Source organism: Agelaius tricolor, unplaced genomic scaffold (genome assembly GCF_023055355.1).
Source record: "Agelaius tricolor isolate 1412-34295 unplaced genomic scaffold, bAgeTri1.0.p SCAF_17, whole genome shotgun sequence".
Taxonomy (NCBI): Eukaryota; Metazoa; Chordata; class Aves; order Passeriformes; family Icteridae; genus Agelaius; species Agelaius tricolor.
Window position 1 is genome coordinate 8,952,540 of NW_027269277.1, and position 25,667 is coordinate 8,978,206.

The 25,667-nt window shown below is 42.9% G+C and overlaps 2 protein-coding genes across 2 annotated transcripts in view; one reads left to right on the top strand and one right to left on the bottom strand.

The window, feature by feature from the left end:
• The window catches only part of KIAA1210 (KIAA1210 ortholog), a 42,990-nt gene extending 41,659 nt beyond the window's left edge, over nt 1-1,331 (bottom strand). Inside the window, exon 1 of the mRNA XM_071442931.1 lies at nt 1,154-1,331. The gene's annotated coding sequence lies outside the window, so the exon portion shown is untranslated. The remainder of the gene's footprint in view (nt 1-1,153) is intronic.
• Nucleotides 1,332-19,407: 18,076 nt separating this feature from the next.
• Nucleotides 19,408-24,983, top strand: PGRMC1 (progesterone receptor membrane component 1). The gene is made up of 3 exons (XM_071442366.1): nt 19,408-19,844; nt 21,657-21,812; nt 23,001-24,983. The coding sequence occupies exons 1-3, from the start codon at nt 19,523-19,525 to the stop codon at nt 23,099-23,101; spliced, it is 579 nt and encodes a 192-aa protein (XP_071298467.1). The 5' UTR covers nt 19,408-19,522; the 3' UTR covers nt 23,102-24,983.
• The last annotated feature ends 684 nt before the right edge of the window (nt 24,984-25,667 follow it).

Sequence of the window (25,667 nt, forward strand, 5' to 3'; positions counted from 1 at the left end):
CACACTCTCCCTTTACCTAAATCAAACTCCTCTGCCAAATATTAACTCCCTGTCACAAATATCAACGGAGGAAAGGAGTTAATATGGGATGGAAAAGCTAACAGAAATCCAGTAGGAGTTGTGTGCCTTTGAAAATGCACATTTCCACCAGAGTAATGTGAGACAAACTGCTGGTATGAGGGATCCAACGTCTGGGAGAAGGAAAAGGAGTCAACTGCCAGCTCCACTTTTGAGCTATTTTCCTCCCTCTGCTATCCAGGACTTACCCACACATCTAACTATCAGTATAGTTATATATATATATATATATATATATATATATATATATATATATATATATATATATATATATATCTTAAGCCTCAAGACACAATTTCACTTGCCTTCCACTGTGCCTGTTCCCTGTCTGTAATCTCTCACCGGGTGCAAGGATAGAGCCCTCTGCAGTCTGTTGGTGCAAAACAAGATCAAACCACTCCTCAGGTTTGGTAGCAGGAAATTTTGTTCTATTCCTCAGCAGGGAGAATGTCAAAGGAAAAACAGAATGCATCTTCATGGTGTTTTAAAGCACAAACAGGATTCTCTCATTCTATTTTCCCTTGATAGCCTACTCCAACAGAACATGCCAGCAAAGCAATAAAAAAATAATTTTTTTTAAATACAACCAAATCTCTCAACAGGGAGCAATTACAGAAACAAACCTCAGATTGCTTATAGAAAAACTGAGCTCATCAAGTTCTTAAAGAGCATTTACTGCCAGACTTCTAGCTGAACATTTTTTAAAAGCCAATGTGTATTTCTGTATTTCTCCTTTTTATGTGTTAATGTAGAAACAATACAGCTAATCACTAGGGAAGTGGAAATTTTCCCTCTTGCTATAATTAAACAGAAAAAGGTTCTTAATGCCCTTTCCAATATTTCATGCTTATACCTCTGAAGGAGAAAAAACCATGACCAATTTTCACCAAACAAATATTTCAGCCAGGACTTTTTTTTTTTTGCACTTTTGTGCTCGGGCTGGCACTTCAGACCCCAGGCAAACCCACTTTGTTCAAGTCTGCAGCTGCAACACAACAAAGACAGAATTTCAAAGTACCCACTGGACCCAGCTCCCTTTGGGAAGGTGCAGGGGAGGGCTCAGCATGGCACTTACTTTTTACTTTTCAGGCACCCGTAGAAGCCAGCCATGGTGCTCCCAGGGAGGTGTGTGTGCATTTAATTCATTCCAGGGTGGGAATGCCAGCCCAGGGATTCTGTGCAGAGCTCCCCAGAGCCCCGGCGTGCTGCAGCAACCCCTGGCCAGATAAAGTTCCTGATCTGAGGCACTCAGACTCTGCTGAACTGGGTCCAAGGAGGGCTGTGCCTGCTCCATAAATGGATATGAATTGTTAACTCCCCCTTTTCCTGTCTCCTTGCAGCTATTGGTACGCACAGCATCCGAAGTGTAAAATACCATATGGCATTGGATTCCGTCCCCCTGTGGGACTAATGAGGGGCTTGGTTATAATTACAATGTGAAGAAGCCCTGAGGAGATTAATTGTTATTGTTATTCTTTAGACAGAGGAAAGCTACAGAAAATACTTGCAACATCTTTGAAATAGCGACTAAAAGCTGTAGTTATTCTCCAGCACAAAAGGGGTGCACAGGATCTTTCAAAACAGGCATTATCCCAGTTCACTGTAAATCACAATCTATTCTAACCAGCTATTCTGCACATTAACAGGAAAAAAACCCAAACAACTGCATCCCTGCAATATTGCAAGGTCAGGCAAAACACTTAAGAGTTTAAATTACTATTACTTTGAAATAGCCATCACACCCATATTGCAGAGTTACTGCCTGGTGATGACCTCTGCCAATTTACCAACAGTTGTTACTCACTGTCACAGCTAAGGAGGCACTCACTGGGTGTAGGAACAGGCAAATGCTGGGGAACACAAACCTCAAGAGCCTCATTCACAGGGGTGACCCAAGTCCTGGGGACAATATAGCTGTACTACACATTTCTAGCATTACATTGCATTGAATGCATATAGAAATGAATTTGCATCATGGTTATCAATGGCCTCTGTTGAGGTAAAAGCAGAGAGGAGGCAAAACATTGCTGGTGCTGCCTGCACACAGGGAGGGAGCAGCAGCAGCCTGAGCCTGCTCCTGCAGTCACATGGCCTGCTAAGAATACCAGCTCCTAATTAAAAATTGCATGGCTATTTCAAAGTAGGAGGTTCATAACTCTCATAATAACAAAGCAAAGATTTACAGTCATTCCTAGAAGATCAGAAGAAAACCACATTTATTTGTATTTCTCAGCTGGTACAGAGTGTTTGAATACTTGGGTCTGGCAAGCCAGTAGGAGGGAGTATTATTAAATATTTTTATATGAGTTTCTTCAAGACATTTAGTAGAAATACCAGATCTACAGTGGAGAAGTCCTTTTTGAACACTTGGAAAAAATACTTTAATGCCTTTCTGATGAGAGACACATGTAGTTTGAGAAATGGACCTCTGGTGAGGAGTCCCATCAGTGGCTCAGCTACAGCAGTTTTCTCACAGTGCAGAAGTTTGACATCTCTGAATGGACAATTCCATTTGTCAATTTTCTATAAAGACCCCTAGACAAAGGAAAGCTGTCACACAAATATCAGAAGACAAAAAGTGCAAGGGCCATCACAAACAGAAAACAAATCATACTCTAGTCTGGTTTCCCACTTAGCTGGAGAGCAAAAGCCTCTACGAGTAGCCAACTTCAGTGCCATCCTCAGAATGCATTTGCATTTGCAGATCAAAGCTGACCTCAAGCCGATATAACACATTTTCTGTCTCTTGGGAAAAGACAAAGCAGTAAAAATACAGTAGCACTAGAGGAAGTTTGACTGGAACGAGTTTCACTGTTGGGAATTACTGCACTTGTCACGATGACTTCACACTGAACCCTTAATCCCAGCAGAAAAAGGATCACTAGAGAGCATTAATCTCCATCCATCAGACAAAGCCCACAGGAAGAAAAAAAAAAAAAGCAAAATCAAGGCTTCAGTTATTGGGCAACCTCCACCAGGAAGGAATTCCTGGAGATTACTGGAGAAACATTCTAACTGGCTTAAAGCACAAAACCTTGGATGTAGGACTGCTTCTGAAATCTGCCTGGCATTTTGTTCAGAAAAATGCTGCCAACAGAAACATTTGTACTACAGTAAGAAATGAAGGAGACCTCATGAGAAATTCACATTTATTTTTAAAATCAAGAAAGATCAAATGGCCTTCCAGTGGGAAGGCACAGTCCCTAAAGCTAGTGGAAGGGTGTAATCCTGATGACTTTGGAAGAATTTCATCACTTTAACTGGCATAGAACACAGCCTGGAAGCTTAAAAAATCAGCATTTTTGCTAACATAAAACAGATTTCCTGCCTCCAAACCTACTCAGATGGCTTGCCCTTGCTTCCTTTCAATATTTTTTTCTTTCATGCACTTTTGTCTTGAAGTTACTTACCTGAACATGCAAAATTTCATCTGTTGGCTTCCATTTAGGTCAAACATAGTCCTGTTCTCAGCAACCAGCAGCTAGCAACACACATTGCACCGTCTCAAAACACCCTTACTTTCTAAGAAGCACAGACTAGTAAACAGTCATTAAAAATAATTATCCCACCTTTAATATTTTTTGATTCTCTATCTTCATATCACCCTCCAAGGCACATCATGCTAGATTTATTATTCACTCCTCTGCCTCTTTATCACCAGCACAGCTTCAAATGGCTACACACTGAGAGTTTTGGGTACAGCCCTGAAATCTTAGATGTTGATCAACATCACAGCTCTATGTCCACAGGCAAATCAGTGCAAGCAAGCAGGTATGAGCTGTACCTGCCCTGAGAGCCAGACATCCCTGCACTGACATTTGCTCCTCTCTTGTCAAGGGCTGAAGTGAATGAGCTGCTCTGCTGCCAGTTAATTATTTAAACTCTTTTCAGCTGGGGGGCAGTGGAACACCAAATAACCACAGACTTTGGCAGGGTAAAGATGGTTCTTCAAAGATAGGGAAGGCAGCAAGTTTAAACACCTGAAATCAGATCTGGATTTCCTCTAAAGACTGTGGCTTGATTGAAATAGCCCACTTCATTTGAAAATCATGGTCTTTCTTCAAATTCACTATCATGGCTTTCCATCAACAGCCCAACATTGCACCAGCCCCCTGCACATCCAAATCACTGCAGATCCAAATCACTGCAGATCCAAATCACTGCACATCCAAATCACTGCACATCAAAATCCCTGAACATCCACACCACTGCATGTCCAAACCACTGCCCATCCACATCACTGCCCCCTGCACATCACTGCCCATCCAAATCACTGCATGTCCAAACCACTGCCCATCCAAACCACTGCATGTCCAAATGTGCCTCACTTCCCCTTCAGGGAGAACAAGCAGTCCCAGGGCCAAGCTGCCCTCCCACAGTGGTACCAGCAGCAAGCTCTCAGAGCCTGGTAAACTTCCCAACAAGTTTCTTAATTTCTCCAAAGGGAACAAGGGAGGCAAGACTGAGCAAGGTCCAGCCAGCCAACCATTGAGAAATCCCTGCACCAAAATACAGCTCCTAAAATCATCAAGCTCTTTGTTTCACATGCACTTGAGTCATTGCAAAAAGACCTCTTCAACTGAAGTAACCAACAGCAATCACTAATCCAAAGGAGGAAACTCAAGTACACAAATATTACAAATATCCAGGGTACATGCCAACAGCCTGAGAGCTGAGGTGTAAGGAGCTACACACACAACCAGCAATGCTGAATATATTTAATGTCCAACAGAGCTACTGTGTTTCTTGCAGCCCCTTGCCACTGGATCTCTAAGGACAGGCCCCTCCACAGCTCCCTGACTGCAAACACTCCACATTTGCAAAGTGCTCATCCAAAGCTTGCATGGCAGCAGGACACACCGCAGCAGGAAGGGACCAGAGGTCACACAGTAAGGAAATCACACATTTCACAAACCGTGTTTAAGCAGGGGTCTTTGGTTTACATTTTTAAAAATTTATTTTCAGAAAGGGATGAAAGTTTCATTTGAGAATTTCACTAAACAGATTTAGAGGTAGGAGTAAAAATCCTACACCAAAGTGATGACCGTAGCATTTTAGTTTTCCAGTACTTTTTGATGTCTCTGAAATGACTTCTTAGCAAGGTAAATGTCACATTGTGATAGGGTGAGCCATCATATACTGATCCTTGAGCCACTTGGGTTTTATGGCATGAAGATTCTGTGTGCTCCTTACAAGCAAGTTGCATTGTACCCCTAGCAACACTTCACAGCAAAGTGCCAACACAAATGTGGCTCTCAAGAAACACTTTGCTGAAGAAGAGAGGGATTCAGCTTTCCTACAAGTGAGATTTACAGGCTGTCAAATTGGCCAGGCTTGGAAATTTTCTGTGAAAACTCTCCAGTTCTAAAGAAACAACTAAACAGCATCACTGTTAAAAGCTGCACTATCAGAGCTTTAAACAAACAGGGTTGGAAACAACACAGTAGTCTGCAGACAACAAAGAAGTGGAGATAAGAGGATTTCTGCCTTGCAGAGTTTGTACATCCATCTGTGATTAATATCACGAGGAAAATGAGGGTCAAAGCCTATCTGTGAAACTGAAAGTCAAGAGTGCAGTCAGAGGCATCCAAATATGCACTATTTCAGCCTTTTATTCATGCATTTATTTATATATGTACAAATAAATTCTTCATGCCAGAAGAATTTGCCATGATACTTGCTCTGAAGTCTAATTACTCTCTGCTGCCCCAATTATGTGTGTTTTCACCCTTTGTGTATAACATGTGGGATTTGGGGGATTTTTGTTGTTGTCATTCCCTGTTAGAGGGACTTCCTGCAATCTCCTTCAATAATAAGAATATTTCAAAGACTGCAGCAATAATATAATCTCTTTGATTCCAGTGTTTGGTAATTTTGAGTCTTCATTGTTCCTTGCAGTTTATCACAAACACACTGTCTTCTCCTCTGAGGAAGAAGTGAAAAAAAACTTTGGTATGGGCTATCCAGTGCATTACTGAATTCTAAAATACGGCCAGAAAAATACTGGCACTCTAAATCTATCCTTTGTGTCCCCCCAGCCAAATGTGAGCTCTTCCTGGATTAACTGGAGATGAAGGTCAGGCCATGTGTCATTCAAAAGGTAATTTCCCCTAGATTTGCAACAGGATCACAGATGTAACCTCAGACTTCAGTGACAGAAAATATCAATTGCCTAAAAAATAATACAGATCCAGAAATAGAATTGTTCGTTTGACATTTTACAATCTACAAGGATTTATTTGCATATAAATATGCAATTTATTTTTAGATAAGTAACAGCATCCCTGTATACACAGACCAGACCTCTCACATCTCTGCTTTTTTTATCCAGGACCATAAATCTAAAATCTAAGATTTTAAATAATCTGAATGAAAAACAGATTATTTTTGACACAGTGTAAGAGCTGGTATTTCCTGTGAAAATACTAGCATGGTCAATATTTTATATACTGGGAAACTGTGGTTCTTTTGTCCTGGTGGGGTTGGTGCAGAAGTTGAACAAAGGAGCTCTATTTCTCCACATTCTGATTTAAAAAAATACCATGTTAGAGAATATTAAGTTCCCACAACACAACTTTTCCTTCTCAATGTCCAAGCAGGCACCAACACACGAGACCACCTGGAAAGAAATGTGAGAACACAGTGTGTAGCTACAGGCACATGGAGCAGTGCCTGCCCTGAGTGTCAAACATCAGAGGTAACAGTTACTGAGTCTAAACAAATATCCTGAGATGATGTGAATAATGAATTGAGTTTTCTACACACCATTCTTCCCAAATTCCCCTCTAGGGATAGATCCAGTTAATGTCCTCCAAACACTCTTGCCAAGCTCCCTTGGAGACAGATCAGACCAAGGCTGTCACTGATGCCTGTGCTGTGAGCAGCAATCAAGCTTAATGACTTCCCATGTATATTAGTTTAACACTAATGTAGGCCCACCTCCCCAACAGACTTACTTCTGATTTGTTTGTACAGGTATAAGCAAGAGGACAACCAGGGATTCACACATCTGGAATAATATTCCTAAAACCATCAACATCCTGGATTCCAGCTGCAGCTGAAATCAAACTTCAGAAGTGAAGGTCATCTCTGATACCATCTCAGCAATAAAACAGGAAAGCACGGAAGCACAGCTCTGGGGAAAGGGCTGGCTGACTCCAGTGCCTGAAAACACAAGGCTAAAGATAAGGTGACCATTAACCTTCAGAGAAAGGCAGGGAAGTCCCACAATGTCCTGCCTGCAGGCTTTATTTCTCCAAGGGGAAATAAACAGAAAAATAAAACTCAGAACTTCATACTCCTGACATTTAACTCAAATGAGTATGCAGTGGTAACATGGTGTTTTCTCTGTTACCTCCCCTCTGTATAAAGGCATAAATATAGTACCTGGTTCATCCCTCAATCAGCAAAATAAGTGAAAATATTGAGTAACAATAAATTTATTCCTACCACTTGATATCTGTGAGATATCAGACCTGTGCCCCTCTGTACAGAATGCATTATTCCATATTGCAGATGCAGTGGGGAGAGCTGAGGACAAGTAATTCAGTGATTGCTCCAGAATCCATAAACTGCAACTGAACTCAAAAGTTCCAGCTGACTGAAACTGTATTTTAGAGCCTTTCCCCATGAGTCCTTGCTCAATAAGGAGAGCCAGAAAGACCCTACAAGAATAGCCACCCTATAAATATCCAAGATAACTTTAAGTTCCCTAGCCAGCCTTCAGCCATGGGAACTCATACAGGAATACTGGCATCAAAATGCTGAGTTCAATTAGAAATCAGTGACTGCACAACATGATTTGGCCCTGCATGTTGAGAGTTTTAAAATCATCACATAATAAAAAATACCTCATACTGAGCCAATTTCACCAGAGTAGACACATAGCACATCAGAGTTCTTACACAGCAGCCTAACATATTACTCAGACAAGTTCTGGCAATCTTCAAATATCCCATTATGCTCCCAATTGTCTCTTTAATATGCTGGCACTGTCCTCACAGTAGGGGGAAGGGAAAATATCTAATATATACCCAGAGGCAGGAAATAAGCTTATTGCAGAAGAATTTTACCTTAAAGTGTTGAATAAACCACAGTTCTGTGTCACTAAGTCACATCATCACATGTTTAAACCGAATCTCTGCCTGGTCCTTCCCAGCCACAGAGCCTGGCACACACTTTAGCTATTTGTGTCTGATGTGTGATCATCCCAGGATCAGTGGTAGCCAAAAAAGCGGCAGCTAAGAGACATTTCAAATCTAAGTTCACTGTTGTAGTATCTCCCTGCTTTACCATGGAGTTCAGGGAATACCTACAGCTTTCCTAGGATAAATGCCACTCTCAGCCTCACTACTGCAGCCCCTATAGCTAATCTTTAAACAAAACATACTTGAGATCCACTGGTATTAGCATCAGGTGCTAAATCATTCTTGCTACTGAGTGGATCCTTCCACCCAGCTATTCATACAGTGAAATGCCAGCCAATATTGCAGGTCCAAACAGAAAGGGGAGCAATTGTCACCATCCACCATGGAGCTGAAAAGTCACCTACCCCTTCTGCAGATTTTATCAACACCCACCCAAGAGCACTAACTCAGCTTCTCTCATGAAACAGTTGCTTTGGACACGACACAGAGGCCAATATAACTGATCCTTCCTGGCATGGTACTGACTGAGTCCTCAAGGGACTCTGTATATGACCTGGAGATAAGCACTGCCTGCTCCTAACAGGTTTCTGGGAAGTTATACTGTGGGTCTATAGTTTAACTTTATAGAGAAACTCTTGGATCATTTCTCAAATGTCAAGCAAACCACACAGCCTACCTCTTCCTTTCACTTGTCCCTTCACTTCCTCCTCCTGAGATAATGAAATCATTATCATATAAAAAACCAGGGCAAATTCAGCAGAGCTCAGAAATTCTGACACTCTTGGAGAAACAGGACCAGAGAATGCATCCTCTCCAAAAGTTCCCCCTCCTGTCATTACCAGTGCTTAGGAAAATACAAATAGCTTCTTGAACAATGGGATAAAATTTATCCTGACATTGTGAGGAAGAGCCTTAGATCTCTGTTACCCTGCTGCAGCCATGTGCAGTGAGTGACAGAACTGTGAAAAAAGGCCAGTTTAGGAAACACCTGGATTCAGGGACACACAAATGTCCCCATATTGCCTGGTAAGAGCTGCAGCTCAACTCTACCAAGCTACACTTCTTTTAAAAAGAAAAAAAAAGTCACAAAAAAAAGTCTTGGCACTCAAAAGAGCAAAGACTGGCAATGGACCAGCCAAATCCAGCAGCATTAACCCTCTGTTTGCTGGCAAATACCCTTCCCACTTAACCTAGTGGTGTACAAAAATGGCCTCATGAAGCATTAACTGCGAGAAAAGAAAGGACACATTTGACCACAAGGCACTATAATGTGATTTGCTGCAAGTTGTACCAATAATATTTAACAGACTCCTAGGAATGATGGCAGCCTTTTTTATGGGCAAATATCGGTTAATTCTAAGAAATGCACATTCAGCAGAAAGAAAAATGAGCGGAACAGCAGATGAAAAGAATGGCAGTGAAATGACAGGATGGGCTGTGTGGTTTCTTGACATGCCATTCTGCTGAGGTTAGCCCTAAAGAGGGTGTCAAAGTTGGGAGCAAAATGAGTGTGCACACTAAGCTCCGTTCCCCCCCATAGGCTTTTAAGCAGCAGTTGCAAGAAGTAAGATCCTCATTACTTCCTGCAGTTTTAAGAGCTTAGAATAGTGCAGCCACCCCAAATTCAGCATTCCTGAGGCAGCTAAACTAGGAGACAGCTTAAACAAGTGGGTATATTGGAAATAATATTTGGTGCTCTCTTCATTTTGAGTTTCTGAATCATTAAAGATCCTGCTTTCAAGCTTTGTGACTGAGTGTGTATTTTGGCAGTTTTGCTGCAGTTTTGGTCACTCAGAATAATGTTCAGAGCCTCGCATGATCACTTGGCTGTGTTAGCTATGACCTGATGAGATCTTACGAGAGTTTGGGGGAGAACTGCAATAGTCAGCAGGAGTCAGGGATGAGTAGCAGTTGAAACAATCCTTGTTAATAACATCAGTGAGTGTCTGCTGCTCACCAAAGAGGTGGTTTCAAGTTCTAACCTGTAGCACTCCTTCCCATTGCACACAGAAGCTGTCAGCTGAAGACACAGAGATAAACCTCTCCAAATGGAGAGAAATCTGTTTATGTTTAAACCACACAATAGATTGAACTTAGACAGAAGAACTGGCATAGAAACTCATCTGAGGGAATGATGAGAACTGCCATTTCCACTAAACCCAGTGTCAAGAACCGAAATCTCATGCAATGTGTTTGAATTCATTTAGGAGAAAATGATGAAATACCAATGGCATCTCTGCTTGTGGCATTGGCACTCCTTTTAAACTTTAAGAGGATGTCTATGTACCTGTGCACACATGACTCAACATGATGCTGGTGCCACTCCAATAAAACCAAGCCACTGATTCCTGAGTTTGGGCTATATCCAGAGCTCATTAAAACCAATGACACCCTTTCCACTAAATTCAACTCTTCAGATCACAGCAGTCAGCTTGCAGACTGATGTGCCACAGAGGCTGCAGTCACACTGCTTTGTCCCCTGTTTGACTTACAGCACAGCTTGATGTTTATGTTACATAACTAAAGATATTGAGACCAACCACACCACGCACACTGTCCACAGCACAAGCATAAGGATTACTGAAAATCCTCAGCAGAAAAAAAACAATCAGCTCCCCAGTTTAATATATACCATGTGTACTTCCTTTTCATTTATATATAGAGAGACTTCATACAAATCAATAAATTCCTATGAATGAATGCCTAACATACTTCAACAGTATCAGATACAGGAAACATCCCAGTCAAAGTTGTAGAGGATTTTAGCCAATATTAAGCAGGAACAACTAAAGATGTGTTTGTTTGTATTAAATATATCACACTCACACACACACAAATTATTGCTCCCTGAGTACCCATTTTCACAGCTGTTCAAAACTGAGTAACATCTTAGCCCTTTTCTTAGTGCTTATGCAAGATTCCAGTATTTGAACTTGCAGCTAGTGCTTTCTTGTGAAATATTCTAAGTACCCACTGATCTCTAAATAAATGTGTTTAGAATTTAAATAAATGGGCCTGTATCGAGCAAGTCTTTGGATCAAGTACAACTTGTTTCTCCTCTGCCATACATCATCTTCTGGAGAAAGAAAACAGAGCTGTGCATTTGTCTGAAGGAAATTCCCTGACAGACAAATTAAGAACCATTACAAGTGAAAAAAATATTAACTTTGAAACAGAAACCAGTGCCAGTAAAATTTCTTAAGTGATAAAATTTAACTTTTGATAGTTGTCTGCACTTAATTGCTCCCAGAAAAACTAAAAAGAAGTCTAAAGGGGGATCTACTTCCCAAATGTCTGAATACAGGCAAAACCCCTGTACTGTGGGTTCCAAAGGACAAAGAGTTTTGAATCATCAAATCTGCATTAGGCATGTCTCCATCTCTGTGGTCACAGGAATCTGACATCTCATTTTCTGAAAACTTCCATCAAATCTTTGACAGAATCATAAGCAAACAGCTTATGTGGAAAAACCTTCCAACTCACAGTGATCTGGAAAAATTGAGAGATTTATTTTTTGTTCATATAACATCCAAGTAATTTGGGTTTGCACATTAGAAAAAGCATTTATATACATAAATAAATCCCCTAAATATCTAAATATATTCTAAACTTGAGTCAAGTCAGGTCAAGTCCAAGGTAAGAAGTGCTTTGCACTTTGTTATACTATAGTGAGAACCAAGTCAACTTTTAATTTTGCAGATATGGACCAAAATTCTACATTGGACTGGACAGTTCTGGAATCCTTGCAAACCTCACACTGCCTGTGTGATAGGGCTGTGTTTCCTTGTGACTAAATAGGAGCTCAGTCTGGAGAAGTGTAGCTTCTTTATGTAGAGTGCTCATCTTGATAAGTTGTCTACTTATCATAAGTCATCTACTGACATCCTTTGGAAACAGATGAGCAATTTCACTAAGTAAACATAAATTTTCTGGTACAATATTCTTCAGGAATTGGCCTGAAGCATTAGCAATGTACTGGTCCATGTATTATAGAGCTAGAGGTCCAAACTATAAACAACCAACTGAACAAGCAGTGCAAAAATTTATGCCATGCTGGATTAAGCTTTCATTGTATTTGTTGTACAGCAGCAATATAAATATATATATTTGCATTTCCTATTTTCAATGGATCTGCAAAGGTATTGGAGTCCTAATTATCATCTATTGTATTGTGTGAGAGAAAAAGAAATAGAAAACTCACATTCATGAAGCTGTTAATAAAAGATAAGGCCACCAAGCTTGCCTTTCTGTTTGAAAGGTTTCAAACAGTACATTTCAAGTTACCTTTAACTGCTTTCAGTTTCTGTCAAATACCAGAAAGACAGCATGAAGTGTAAAAGATCCCCAGTGACTGTAATCCCAAGTGGACCAGAATGTGTGTGTACTAGGCTAACTCTTAATTTCTGCAGTCTGCTACACCAGGTCTGAAATGAGCAAGACCCCATCCAAACATGCATCAGACGAGCTCTGCTCAGTACACAGCTCTAGGCAGAGAAGTCCACTCAGCTCTCCACAGGATGTGGTGTAAGGACAGCACAAGGGCTGGAAGGGAAAAGGGTTCCTTTGAATGGCATTTATAAAAGAGGAGTTGAACTAGGAAATAGAAAAGACTGCAGGAGTTTTGAAGGGGATCCTTTGTGCTCGTAGCCTCTCTGCAGCTCATCACCTGGGTGAAAGCACCTGCCCTTACCTCAGCCACTCTGACTTGTTCAAGCACAGTTATCACAGAAAATTCATCAAAGTTGTTACACGATTAAGGCTTTATTCCTGCGTACAGCTGTTTGTTAATATCAAGCATTAAGTGAATCAGCAAAATAATCATGAAAGAAATGACACAATGTCTTTTCATTCTACAACACTTTATGGATCTGAGCCTTTACAAGACTCTGCCACTTCTCTCCATTCACTCCTCACAGAAGCTCTGAGATCACAGGGATTCTCCCAGTCCCCCACACCAGTGCTAAGTCCTCACACCTGGGAGACAGACACCAATTCCAGCAATTCTACCAACGACATAAGAGACAAATAAAGTCCGGCTCATATTAACAACCAGCCACCTAACTCCAGCTACCTATCATAGGTTAAAAACCTGATTTGGAGCATAAAACGTGGAGGTCCGACACTGCAAGACTGCAAGCCTGTAAGTTCGGGATGAGGATGCCCATGTAGCCGCCAGCCTCTGCGTTCGCAGCCGTAGGGAGCCGAGAGTGCAGCACTGGAACCAAGAGCGTCCCACGGGAAGCTCGGCCGGGAGCGCTCACCGGCGTTATCCCGGCCCCGCCACCGGCCCGGGGCTCGGCGGGGGCAGCGCCCGCCCGAGAGCTGCCCCGGCACGGCGGCTGCCGAGGGGCCGGCACGGAGCCTTTCCCGTGCCGGGAGCCGGGCCCGTGCCCGTCCCGGTGACCGCCCCGCCCCGCCCGGCCCTGGCCCCGGCCCCGCCGCCACTCACCGGCCGCCGCCCGCGCCCCGCCGCGCCCGCCGCCCCGGGCACCGGCCGCACCTCCCGCCGCCGCCCAGCGGGCACCGGGCACCGGCCGCACCTCCTGCAGCCGCCCAGCGGGCACCGGGCACCGGCCCCACCTCCTGCAGCCGCCCAGCGGGCACCGGGCACCGGCCGCACCTCCCGCCGCCGCCCAGCGGGCACCGGGCACCGGCCGCACCTCCGCGGGAGCACACACACCCCGGGCCGGGCCGAGCCCCGCTGAGAGCGGCTCAGCCCGGTGGGCAGCACCGCCGGGACGCGCTGCCCGAAGCCTGCGCTGGCCTGGGAGAGCACCTTACACAAAACACTTTGCCTTTGACGCTGAAGAAATTTTGGCCCTTTCTCAAGCCTTTGTGCCCTGGGAAGTCCCTGCTACCTCCAAGGTTTCCTACTGGTTTGTTGTCCATGGGATCGTACAGGCTCCAGTCTGAGACACCTGTAACAATCCAGCTGTGAAGGCACAAGCATGGCGTGACCACAGAATCACAGAATGTGCTGAGTTGGAAGGGACCCATCAAGATCATCGGGTCCAACTCCTGGCCCTGAACAAGGCACCCCAAGAATCACATCATGTGCCTGAGAGCATTGTCCAAACACTCCCTGTGCTCAGAGAGGCTTGGTCCTGTAACCACTTCCTTGGAGAGCCTGTTTTAGTGCCCAACCACTCTCTGGCTGGAAAACCTTTTCCTGGTATCTAACCTAAACCTTCCCTGACTCAGCTTCATGTGATGCTAGTGACAGCTTTTGGGGCTCAGCTACTGAGACACAATGTCACAGGAAAACATTCACCTTGACCTAAGTCAGCACGCAGCACATTACCTGGAGGGCTCAAGGCACAGCGAGAGGCATCCTCTCAGCAACATGATTCAGGTAACATTGTTCAGGCTGTGGGATGGCTTTGAGGGTCTGAAAGATTTTCCCATTGAGGGAATTGTATAACTAGAAATGCATCAGGCTGGGAAATCAATGAAGTGCTTCCCTAGCCTGTTGAAAACTGGATTCTACTGGATCACTATGTAGCGTCTTTGTTTGTGTCAAATCAAGTTCAGCGACTGAACCAATCTCAGCTCAATAAATGAGATGAGAATCCATCCATCTTGTTGCATTTCTGCAACAAAAACACTGCAAAGTTACACCTAGGAAAATGCAGAGTTTATTGATCACTCCCACCTTCTAACCTTTGAATCTATTAATGTTGAAGTTGGCTACCAATTCCCATTGAAACAGACTGACCTGCTCTGTTGCAGAAGTGGCACAGAAGTAACAAGTCCTCCTTCAGGGATGCAGTGACACGAGTGAAGACAGCTCATGTACTCCAAAATGCAAAGTGAATGTCTCCAGTGTAAGTAAAAATAGGTGCTTGTGAGCAACACGTGTGCCTGCCATAAATAGCATTTCCATATCCAACACTGATGGAGCAGAGACAACATTTCCCAATCCTTCTAACAGTGCTACTGGTTTGACCTGATCCGGGCATGCACCAATTTTCCTTCACATCACCCAGTTACTTCTGATATATAAAATCCTTCTGGCTCATTAGACCTGGAGGGAAATCCAAGTTGTTGTTTTCAGGAAGTCAGGGATTTCATTTACTCTTTCAGTGTCAATGAGTGGGCTTCCTAGGGGTACTAAGACTCTTACATTGCAAGAATCACATGTGGATTTATGTTTTCTTTTTTCTTCACCTCTTCCAGAAGTATCTGCAGCTTGTGCAGATTAGTTTTGACATCTGCTGCCTTTCAAAAAAAAGGAACCAATACTGAGAATTCACACTTGGATTTTCATCTGTAGTTAAAATACACCTCCAAAACTTCCTAGTGAGGTTGCTATACATACTGATCAATCAAGCTTTCTTGTCAAGTGACTGTCTGTCCTGTTTGACATGATTGAACTGAAACTTATAGTCCTGGAAGGGGGGAAGATGAAGCCAGTGAGGGAAAGATTTTAGCTGCAAGTTCACAACAGTATATTTCTGAGGAAAGCAATTCCCCAGCACAAACAGTCTGTCTTTCCAATACTCCTCTCTGACACATTTTCTGAAACTTGGTAAAAAGTCCCATCTGGAGCTGTTTTATGCTGCAGATGTTTACACATTTATCTCCAGGAATGACAGGATCTTAATAGCCTTCAGCACAGTGTCTTCTTCACATTCCACAGCCCTTTCTCCTTGCACATTACTGGATGGAGAGCATAGCTAGAAACTCAGAAGATGCAACTGAAAAAAGAAACAGAAATGTGATGGAGATGGAAATAAAAACTAATAAATAAAGCAAATCCAGCAACAAGTTGGTCTGTGCTTTTGATGTGAGGAATAGGTGTAATTCAGGGCATTCTTGGGTCAGGTGCCTGTTCCACACCTGGAACAGACTCACTCCATGTAAGAAGGCCATTGGACCACAAGGCAAAAATCGGCTCTCTTTGGCTACATGGTATCACAAGCTGTTTGTAACGCAGTCCTACAACATGTTCCTGAACTCTCAAATTCTCAAATAGGAGTTACAAATCAGACTTCATTCTGGGCAGCAAAGATCTAACTTGCCAGTGGTTTTATTCATCACCAGTTCTCAGTGACTTGAAAGACTGAGATACCTTCTCTCTGCTTTGGAAACCCTGGGTCCTTGCAGGTCAAATAAAACCAGCAATAGCTCCAGGTGACCAGCACTTCTGGGAATCACAAGTAATAAAAATAAGGCATTAGCATCTATGCAAACTTGCAGCCTCAGTTTAAATTAAAATGATCCATCAGGTAAGTCAGAGGAAGGAATTCTTGTGAAGGGCTTCCACAGGAACAATGAGAGAAGGTGAGGCCCAAAACCAGTTTGGCAACAGTAGAATCATGGGGAACCCAGGCAAAGCACATTTTGTTTAGAATAATTATATTTGCTCTAAAAGATGCATTAAATCTACCAGATCTACAAGATACAAAGTGGAAATAGCACAGTAAGAATGATGAGATGTAGCAGAGCTAATTTATCTTCATTTCTAACAGATCAATGCTGCTTATTAAAAAATACAAGTAGGAGTATTTTAAAACTGTTTGAAGTATCCTGACTTGCAAGGATATGAAACCTGTCTGAGTTCCAATGTTTTCTTCAATGAATAAGAAGAGAGCATTATGCTAGAACACTGTGCTGGAGGCCATCAACCATCTCATAGATGCAAGCAGAACAGTTTCAAGGAGAAAGCTATTGTTGTCTATAGAAAGGAGAGGGAAACCTGTGTGGGAGCAAAGCTAATGCCAGTGGTGCTTAACTAGAGCTGGGGCCAACTCCCCTCTGACTAGAACCTCAGTTCTGCTTAAAGGAATTGCCAAATAGGCTTGCCAGAGGGAAATGCATAATAAAAGGTTCATGAATTAAGGTATTTCCAACCGATGTATTATCATTTATTCATACCCTTTTATCTCTAAATATCTGTTCTTATTTTTTGCTTAAGATGCATTCTAAAGCATATGAATTTTTTTATAAAGAGCTGAAAAGTTGGGCCACTTCCAGTACCAGCACTTGCATGGCAAATAACTTGAGATTCTATCAATCTTGGCAATGTTTCCTGGCCCTGTTTAATCTAAGAATGAACTGTTCTTGAATCGTTTCTCTTGGATATTAGGCATAAACAAAGCTTCTTTTCCCAGATTAGTGTCTGGTTCAAGGTCAGATTCAGGGTTGGCATTGTTTTGGAGTCTTGGAGTCGCTGTTGAAAAAAAGTGTAAAATATCCCCCCAAATTTCTTCCTTTTTTCTACATCTATTCCTCTACAACATAATAGCAACACAATGAAGTGTAACAATGTCAGGTCTACTCTGAGCAGAATTAACTAGGTAATACAGCTTCAGAATTTGAATAATTCTGAAGTTTCAGAGATTTCTCTAGTATCTGAAATAGGGTCAAAATGCAGAGCTACTTTATTAACAAGTACAAATCTCAGCTGTCAGATCAATGAAACAAGGAGTTTTTCAAGTTACACAGCAGGTGGAAGCAAAAGTCAGTGCATACCCCAACAGGAGAGATCTGAGTTCAAATGCAGATCTATGAAACAAGGAGCTTCCAAAAGGAGACAGCAGGTGGAACCAAACACCAAGAGCCAACGTGTCTAAACATCTTAGCAGTCAAAGTCCTTGCGTGTATCACAAAATATTATCCATATCTGCAGTGACCCACAGAGTTTAAAATATTCATTATTATTATTATTATTATTATTATTATTATTATTATTATTATTATTATTATTATTATTATTATTAAAGTTATTGAGAATTATTATTATTGTTATTGTTATTGTTATTGTTATTGTTATTGTTATTATTATTATATTAAAAATATTCCTTCTGAGAATTAGAAAGTAAACGAAGTGCACTTCTTTCAGTTTTCTGTAACTCCGTGTCCCAGGGCCAGGTTCAGTAAAAGCTGCCTGCTTCCCCTGAAGCAGGGATATGAACCATCTGCCAAGCTATAATGGGAGATCAGGTTGGCACTTGGTGATCTCAGCAGTCTTTTCCAGCCTTAATGATTCTGTGATCAAGGCTGGTACACTGCATTTCTTCTCTACGTGTACCCTGAGGTACTGACTCGTGTAGAGACAATGACGATACTCTGGCAGGGCATTGGCTTGTGTTCTTTTTGAAGGACACAATTTGCAGCGGCAACTAGTCAGACCTAAAGCATCACTTCGTGCTTTCTCACACTTGATTCTAAGGAGCAGATGTCACCAGTCATATTGTACCTGTATTGGGGCTCCATTTGCTCCACCATATGAACACCACACCAAGTCGATACATCCAAGTTAGTATTTCCTTCAGCTTAAGTTTTAATTCACCAAAGCCTCCACTGAAAAGAAACATGAATACAGAACTCTGTGACAGGACAATTTTATTTTTTGTGTTATATTAGTACATCATGGTTGCTGCTTCTGTAGTTTTGTGGGGCCTGGAGGTAATACCTGAATGAGAAAAACCCAGAAGTTTGGTAACTTCTTCCCTTTTCTTCTATGTTAAGTCTGACATTTCTAGAGTACTCGGAAAAGTCACTGCCTTGCCAAGAAAGCGAAGATGTGCACAGGTGGACAGAGTGTAGGGAGTGACAGAACGGGTCAGGTTGGAAGGGACTACGGTGGTCAGCGGGTCCAACCTCCCTGCTCAGGCAGGGTCAGCACAGAGGCACAGGATTGCATCCACATGGCTCTTGAATCTCTACAGTGAGGGACACTCCACGAACTCTCAGGACAATCGGTTCCATTGTGTAATCACTGCATAGTAAAGAAGTTTTCCTCGTGTTCAGGTGGAACTTCCAGTGCATCAGTTTCTGCCCGCTGCCTCCTGTCTCAGTGTTTGGCAGCGCGGAGCTGAGCCTGCCTCCATCCTCCATCCAGCAGGGCGGCTCGCACAGCGCATCGCGGCAGCCTCGACACGGCTCTAACGCCACCCCGAGGTTATTTTTTCCGGCATTTCTGTGGAACCGAGTGCCGCCGCAGCGGCCCGGCCTGACCCGACCTGGGGAGCAGCGGCCGGGGAGCCGCGGCCACGGCCGGTCCCGCACCACCACCTAGCGCCGGCGGTGGGCGCGGAGCCGCCGAGCCGAGCCCGCCCGGCCCGCCCGGCCCTCCCAGCCGAGCCCGCCCGGCCCTCCCAGCCGAGCCCGCCCAGCCGAGCCCGCCCAGCCGAGCCCGCTCGGCCCGGCCTGGGGGCGGCCCCGCGCCCGCGCCTCAGCCCCGCCGCGCCCACCGCCCGCCCCTCGGTCCGCCCCGCCGGGCCGGGTGAGCTCCGAGCTCCGTGCCGAGCTGCGCGCTCCGAGCCCGCGGAGCCGTCGCACAGTGCAGCGCCATGGCCCGCGAGGAGGTGGCGGTGGCCGGCGAGGAGGCGGCGGCGGGCGAGGGCGGAGGGCTGCTGCTGGAGATCGTGGGCTCCCCGCTCAACCTGAGCCTGCTGGGCCTCTGCCTCTTCCTGCTCTACCAGATCCTGCGGGGCGAGCGGCCCTCGGCGCCCGCGGGCGAGGCGGACCCGCCGCCGCTGCCCAAGATGAAGCGCCGCGACTTCACCCTGGAGCAGCTGCGGCCCTTCGACGGCGTGAGCGACCCGCGCATCCTCATGGCCGTCAACGGCAAAGTCTTCGACGTGACCCGCGCCAGGAAGTTCTACGGGCCCGGTGAGGGCGGGGGCTGCGGGGCGGGCCCGGCCCGGGCTCTCCGCACGCTGTGCCCGGGGCCACCGGCCGGGGAAGCGCGGGCGGGTCAGGGCCGGTGCTGGCCGGGAGCGCCTTCCCTCGGCGGGGATCAGCGCTCACCCCATCCCGGTCCCCATGTGGAGCTTTGGAAGGGCTCGGCCGGTGCTTGGCGCCGGGAAGGCTGCGCGCCTTTGCGAGCCGGTGAGCGGCGGGCAGGGTGACTGCTGCCGCCCGGGTCCAGAGTCGGGGCCCGGTGCTGTAGAAACTCCGGCTTTGCCACTTTACGTTGTTTCATTATTCTCGGTGTTTGCCCCTGGCAGGCTACACGTACCATAAGAGTTTGGGCGGCTTTGTCGGCCTGGGTTGCCTTCGCCTGATGGCAGGCAGCAGAAGCGAAGTATTCTCTCAGTGTTGACATTCCATTCCAACTTTCAGTGTGTATCCCGCTATTGCATAATATTTATACTAAATAGTTGGCAATTTAGATTAAAACAGCTTTCTACCAGGAGCATAGTTCAAACGTGCAAAGATTGAATAACCTATGCTCGTAGAGCAGCCTGTGATGAGGTGGTTGGGACTATGTGCACCCAGATGAAAGAGTTTTATCACCTCCATGCGGCCATGGGGTTTTATTTTTATCAGAGACTGCCTGTTAAAGCTGCTCACTGAGGCTTGCTGATTTGTACCAGGATCTGCCTGGCATAACCACTCTCGAGCTGTCCAGACAGCCTGGTAGCTGCAGTAAGCCAGTGCTGCTTAAGAGACAAGGAGAAAAATGCAGGAGACATCGTTTTTGGAGGTGTTATCAGTTACTGCTTTTGGACCAGAGATAGACGAGACTGAATGATGCCAGGCTGTAACTTTGCATTGTGCAGCAGTCAGGATGATATGTACAGTGAGTTAGATGTGCAGTTCTGTATTTGTTCAACCTAAAATCCAGTTGACATAAGGTCCAAGCTTTAGATGCTGCCTTCCTTGATGATAGCAAAAGCTGTCTGTTGCATCTGATTGCTGAATGGCTCATCACAATGTCTGGCTAGTTTGATTTTCATTTTAATGGAAAAGTAAGATTCTTTTGATTAATTTAGGAAAAAGCACACTCTGGAAGTTGGCATGTGCTCTGCAATAACCAGAGTTCACATCTAACTTCTTTAAGCTCCTTTTAGAAGAACTTTGAATGTCTAGTTGAACATGCAGTATCTCAATTTTTGGCTTGTCATGCAAGCAAGTCAATCATTAATGAAGTTTAGCAAGAGTTTATCTTGATGTCTCTTATCTGCTGTGAGTTTAATGTTTTGATCATTTGAGTTCATCTTACATTTTGTTTTAATAGATGTTTCCTCCAACTTGGTAATTTCTCGTAGTTCCACTTCCACTATATTTTCTGTCAAGCCATCCTTTCATCTCAAATCAGAAGTATCCATTAGAAAATTTTCATTGCACCCCAGACATAGAAATCCTTCCTCTGTTCCTTATTCTAAGGATGTGTGTCCCAGTCTGTATGCTTATCCTTACCCTGTTTATATATGCCATGCACCATTGTGTGGTTCATTGTCCTGATGTTTCAGCAAACCTCAGTATCCTTCTCCATTATTTTGTTTCTTGTCCTCTTCCTCTGTTTTCTCTTATTACCAATTAGAATAAAACTTTAAAGCATTTCAGAAGCTTGAGGCATCTGATGCATGGCTCATGGTAGAAACTCATCATCTCTTTTAGTTTGGGCACTCTGATTCATGAAGATAACATAGTTTCCATTGCCTCTGCAATAATGCTGTTTATGTTTTTATTTCAAAGAGGGCCCTTATGGGATTTTTGCTGGAAGAGATGCATCCCGAGGTCTTGCCACTTTCTGCCTGGATAAGGAGGCACTGAGGGATACCTATGATGACCTCTCTGACCTCAACGCTACACAGCAAGAGACCTTGAGGGACTGGGAGTCACAATTCACTTGTAAGCAATTTTAAACCTATTTACAAAGAAGTCATTCACTGGTAATAGGGGAAGCAATAGTTAAAAGGCTGTAACCAGCTGGAAGCATCATATATATATATATATATATATATATATATATATATGTGTGTGTGTGTGTGTGTGTGTATGTATAAATGATGGAAATTGCATATACCAGTCACTAGTATAGTGGAAATAAAATATGTTTTCTTTTTAAATCTAGTGTTGAAAGATTTACTATAACCAGCTACAATGGGGTTTTCTCCACTTGATGTCATTAGAAATCTCCATCCTGACCTGATGTGCCCCTACTATTTTGGCCCTCTTCCTGTTTTAATTAAGACTGTTGATCACACCACACTGAATGGCTGGTTTATTATGCTAACAAGCTTGTTGCAGAAACCAGAACTGTGCTATCAAATGTATGACTTGAGCTAGTGTTAAAATCTACCTTTGGAAGTGTTAAGCATCAGGACTGACTGACTGTTTTTATTACTGTGTTGCTATTAAATATGGCAAATAGTTGCTTTAAATTGTTATAACAACATTGCTAGTCTGAAATACCTGAAATCAGGGGGTTCTTTTTCTTTGTTGAAGTTGACAGATAGGCAACATAATACAGCTCTCAGTCCTTACATGTCTTGGCATTTTTACATGCTCAGAAGGAGATAGAAAATAAATCAGAGACTTAATCACATAATCATATTACAGACCCATCTCTATCTTTGGGAGAAATTATCTCCCTTCTATCCTATTGAATATTTGTAATACACATTACAGAAAATAAAACCCCTTCCAAGCTGTGTATGTGTGCACATATGTATGTGCATATTTAATAATGTAAATATTCTAACAACGCCGTTGGTTTTAACATTGGCAAGAGAAATAATCTAATCCAGGATTCTATTTCCTTGGCTGGTGGTTCCCTCAGTTTGTGTTTATTCATCTTTTGGTTTAGGCAATAAAATGAGAGTTACATTCACTTCACATGATTCTTATGACAGCAGTAATAGTAGTTCAGGTAGTAGTTGATCTTAGCTTTTCTCCTTTCCCCCAGTGTTTGGAACAAGTTGCTCAGAGCTGTTTTATTGAAATACAGCTATCCTATTCATTCAGAAAACAGTTGGAGGAGTTTATAAACGTGTCTCTTCAGGACAGAAAATTACTTGTTGTTTTTTTTTTCCCCAGTTAAGTATCATCATGTTGGTAAGCTGCTGAAGGAGGGGGAGGAACCCACTGTGTACTCTGATGAAGACGAGAAAGATGCCCAGGATGCAAAGAAAGAGTAGATACTGCAGTGTGGAACAATCTATTTTTGAACCATAATGGATCATTTGTAACATTCCACTTCTGTTTCACAAGGTGCAGCAGCAGCAAGGCTTACAAAAGGTCCAGAGGTACAGTGAATGGTTTCTTTTCAAAGATTTCCTTTTCAAATTCAGTGGGAAGGTTCTTAAGGTCTATGATCTGTCTTCCTTTAAACCCACATAAGAAGTATGCATGACAAATGTCTGTGCAAAAGTAAACTGCAATTTTGGCAATAAAGGACTGTTTTCCTGCTATCACCCTTTAGTGCAAAATAGGTTGGAATCAAGTTTTTCATTACCAACCTATCACTGTGGAGACAAGCACATGACTCACTTCACATATGCAACACAAACACCACTAAATCTTCTTTTGTGTTAGCTTCTGCAGGATCTGACAGATCTTACCTGGGCTGTAATTCCTTTAGAAAAGGGACTATGTTTTGTTTGTTCACAAAGCATCGTACTTATTTGTTGTGCAGTGTAATTCATTATTATGTAAGATAATTTGGCTTTTGAGTCATTGCATTAGTGATTTACAGATGAAACACTAACTGCTTTTAAAAAAGATTAGGAATTTTTTGAGGTTAAATCACTTTTAAGTATTTAATAAAGACTGATGAATGCTTGATGTATTCAACATGCATAATTCTGCATAGACTAATATTCTCTGTTCACTTTTAAAGTACATTTATAGTGTTACAAAAGTTTAGATAATGAGTTGAACTAGGTATCCCTAAAGGTACACCTTTACACACACACATGGAGTGTGACTTGACTATTGTTCATTTGATTTTCTTCTCAGCAAAAAGTGCTCCTATGTTATGTTAATGGAATGTTAATGGAATTATATTAAACCTGGAAGATCAGCTGCTCTTGATTCCTAGGCCTAAAACCCAAGAAGTTGCTGGTATGGCATGATTAGCAAGTGCTCTTGTACATGCACCTTTACCTAGCAGAAAAACATTACTGGTCAATGTAACTTACAGGAGTTTCCTGTACGAAGTAAAACAGTGTAAGCTGTTTCTGCATTGAGGCCTTTTTTGGTTTGGAATGTTGCCATTCAAAGAAATGACACAATCTCATGCATAACCAGCAGTGCTATACCTGTGGACCTGACCTTTGATTGCTTTTTACTTATTTGCTCTCTTGGCTTACCTCTGTGCTTAATTATTAGGTTTTTTTCTAAGTGACCTCCCTCCTACCAGAGAGGGCTGGATAAATGGATATGACCAAGGAAAAACGTAAATGTTTATCATCCAAAATACTTCTGTAAAACATAAAAATTCCAAGATAACTAACAATCTCCTGATCATTTGTGAACTTGTTTATTGTCCAGGTGATTCTGCTAGTGCAGAATGTCCAGGGTGCCTGTCTGGTGTAGTTCCCTCTGTTTCATTTCTCTGACTCGACTATCTGGTTGTTTCAATTTGGCAACATGCCCAAAAGGATGAACTGAGTCCTGGGTGGGAAGGTGCAAACTAGGCAGAAGTGTTCTGAAGTAGAGTGTGTTGCACAACAGCAGCTTTCATAAACGAGTTGACACAACATATTAAAGTGCCTGAGAACATCTGTGGTGAGGACAACTGACTCTCCCTCAGTCCCAACACCGTCCTGGGATTTCCTTTTGGTTGCACTGGGCCTTCCAATGAAGAGCAAGGTTGTTTGAGCAGAGTTGTGTAAAGTGGTACTGTATGAACTACCTGACAAAGGTCTGGAGACACACATAGGCCTTGTCATGACCTTTGTGTTGCTGTTTTATTTTTAGAGACATTTATACTCTTTGCAAACTACTACTAATGGTTTACCTCAAATTGGAAATGGGCTTTTATTTGTTTAAGGCAGAAAATAAAATACTCTTGCATAACGGTGGAGTTTGTTTTTATTTACTGCAACCAAATGTTATATTTTATTATTATATTTAATACTCCCCTAATGTTTCAAGTTTTATATTGTCTTTCTCTGATATGTCACATTATCCAATGCATAGATTGAGTAAAATATGTTCTAATGGAATGCTTGTAAATGCAGTTTGCTAGTAAAATTTTGACAGAATATTAAATAGAGAACATGCTTTATTGCAGAAAAAAACCCCAAGTAATTGTTAATACTGAGCAAAAGCTGGAGCTTTGGAAGACTGTAACCTGAGTGGACTCAACCACCTGACTCTAAAGTTACTCTGTAACATCTTCTGAGGAACTGAAAACTATTTTAAGGATTAGTCTGTACATCAGAACATTATGCATCACAAAGAAAAATAGCAACAAAAATTATGCAGAAAACATGCAGTAACACAAGACAAAGCTCATTGTTAATACTTCTTGGGGAGGAGGTATGACACTTTGGTAAGATTGTTACTTTTTCAAGGAAAGGAGAAAATTTCTTGTGAAAGGAGAAGTGTGTCACAAAAGATGCTCATAAAGCAGCAGGCATGGGGTTTACTTCTTTCCAAAGTGTTGAAGAAAATGGATGGGGTTTAGGTTCTTTTTTAGTCTGTTCATTACAACTTGAACCCTTCCTTCAACAGTGACTGGCAGCAATGATTATGCAA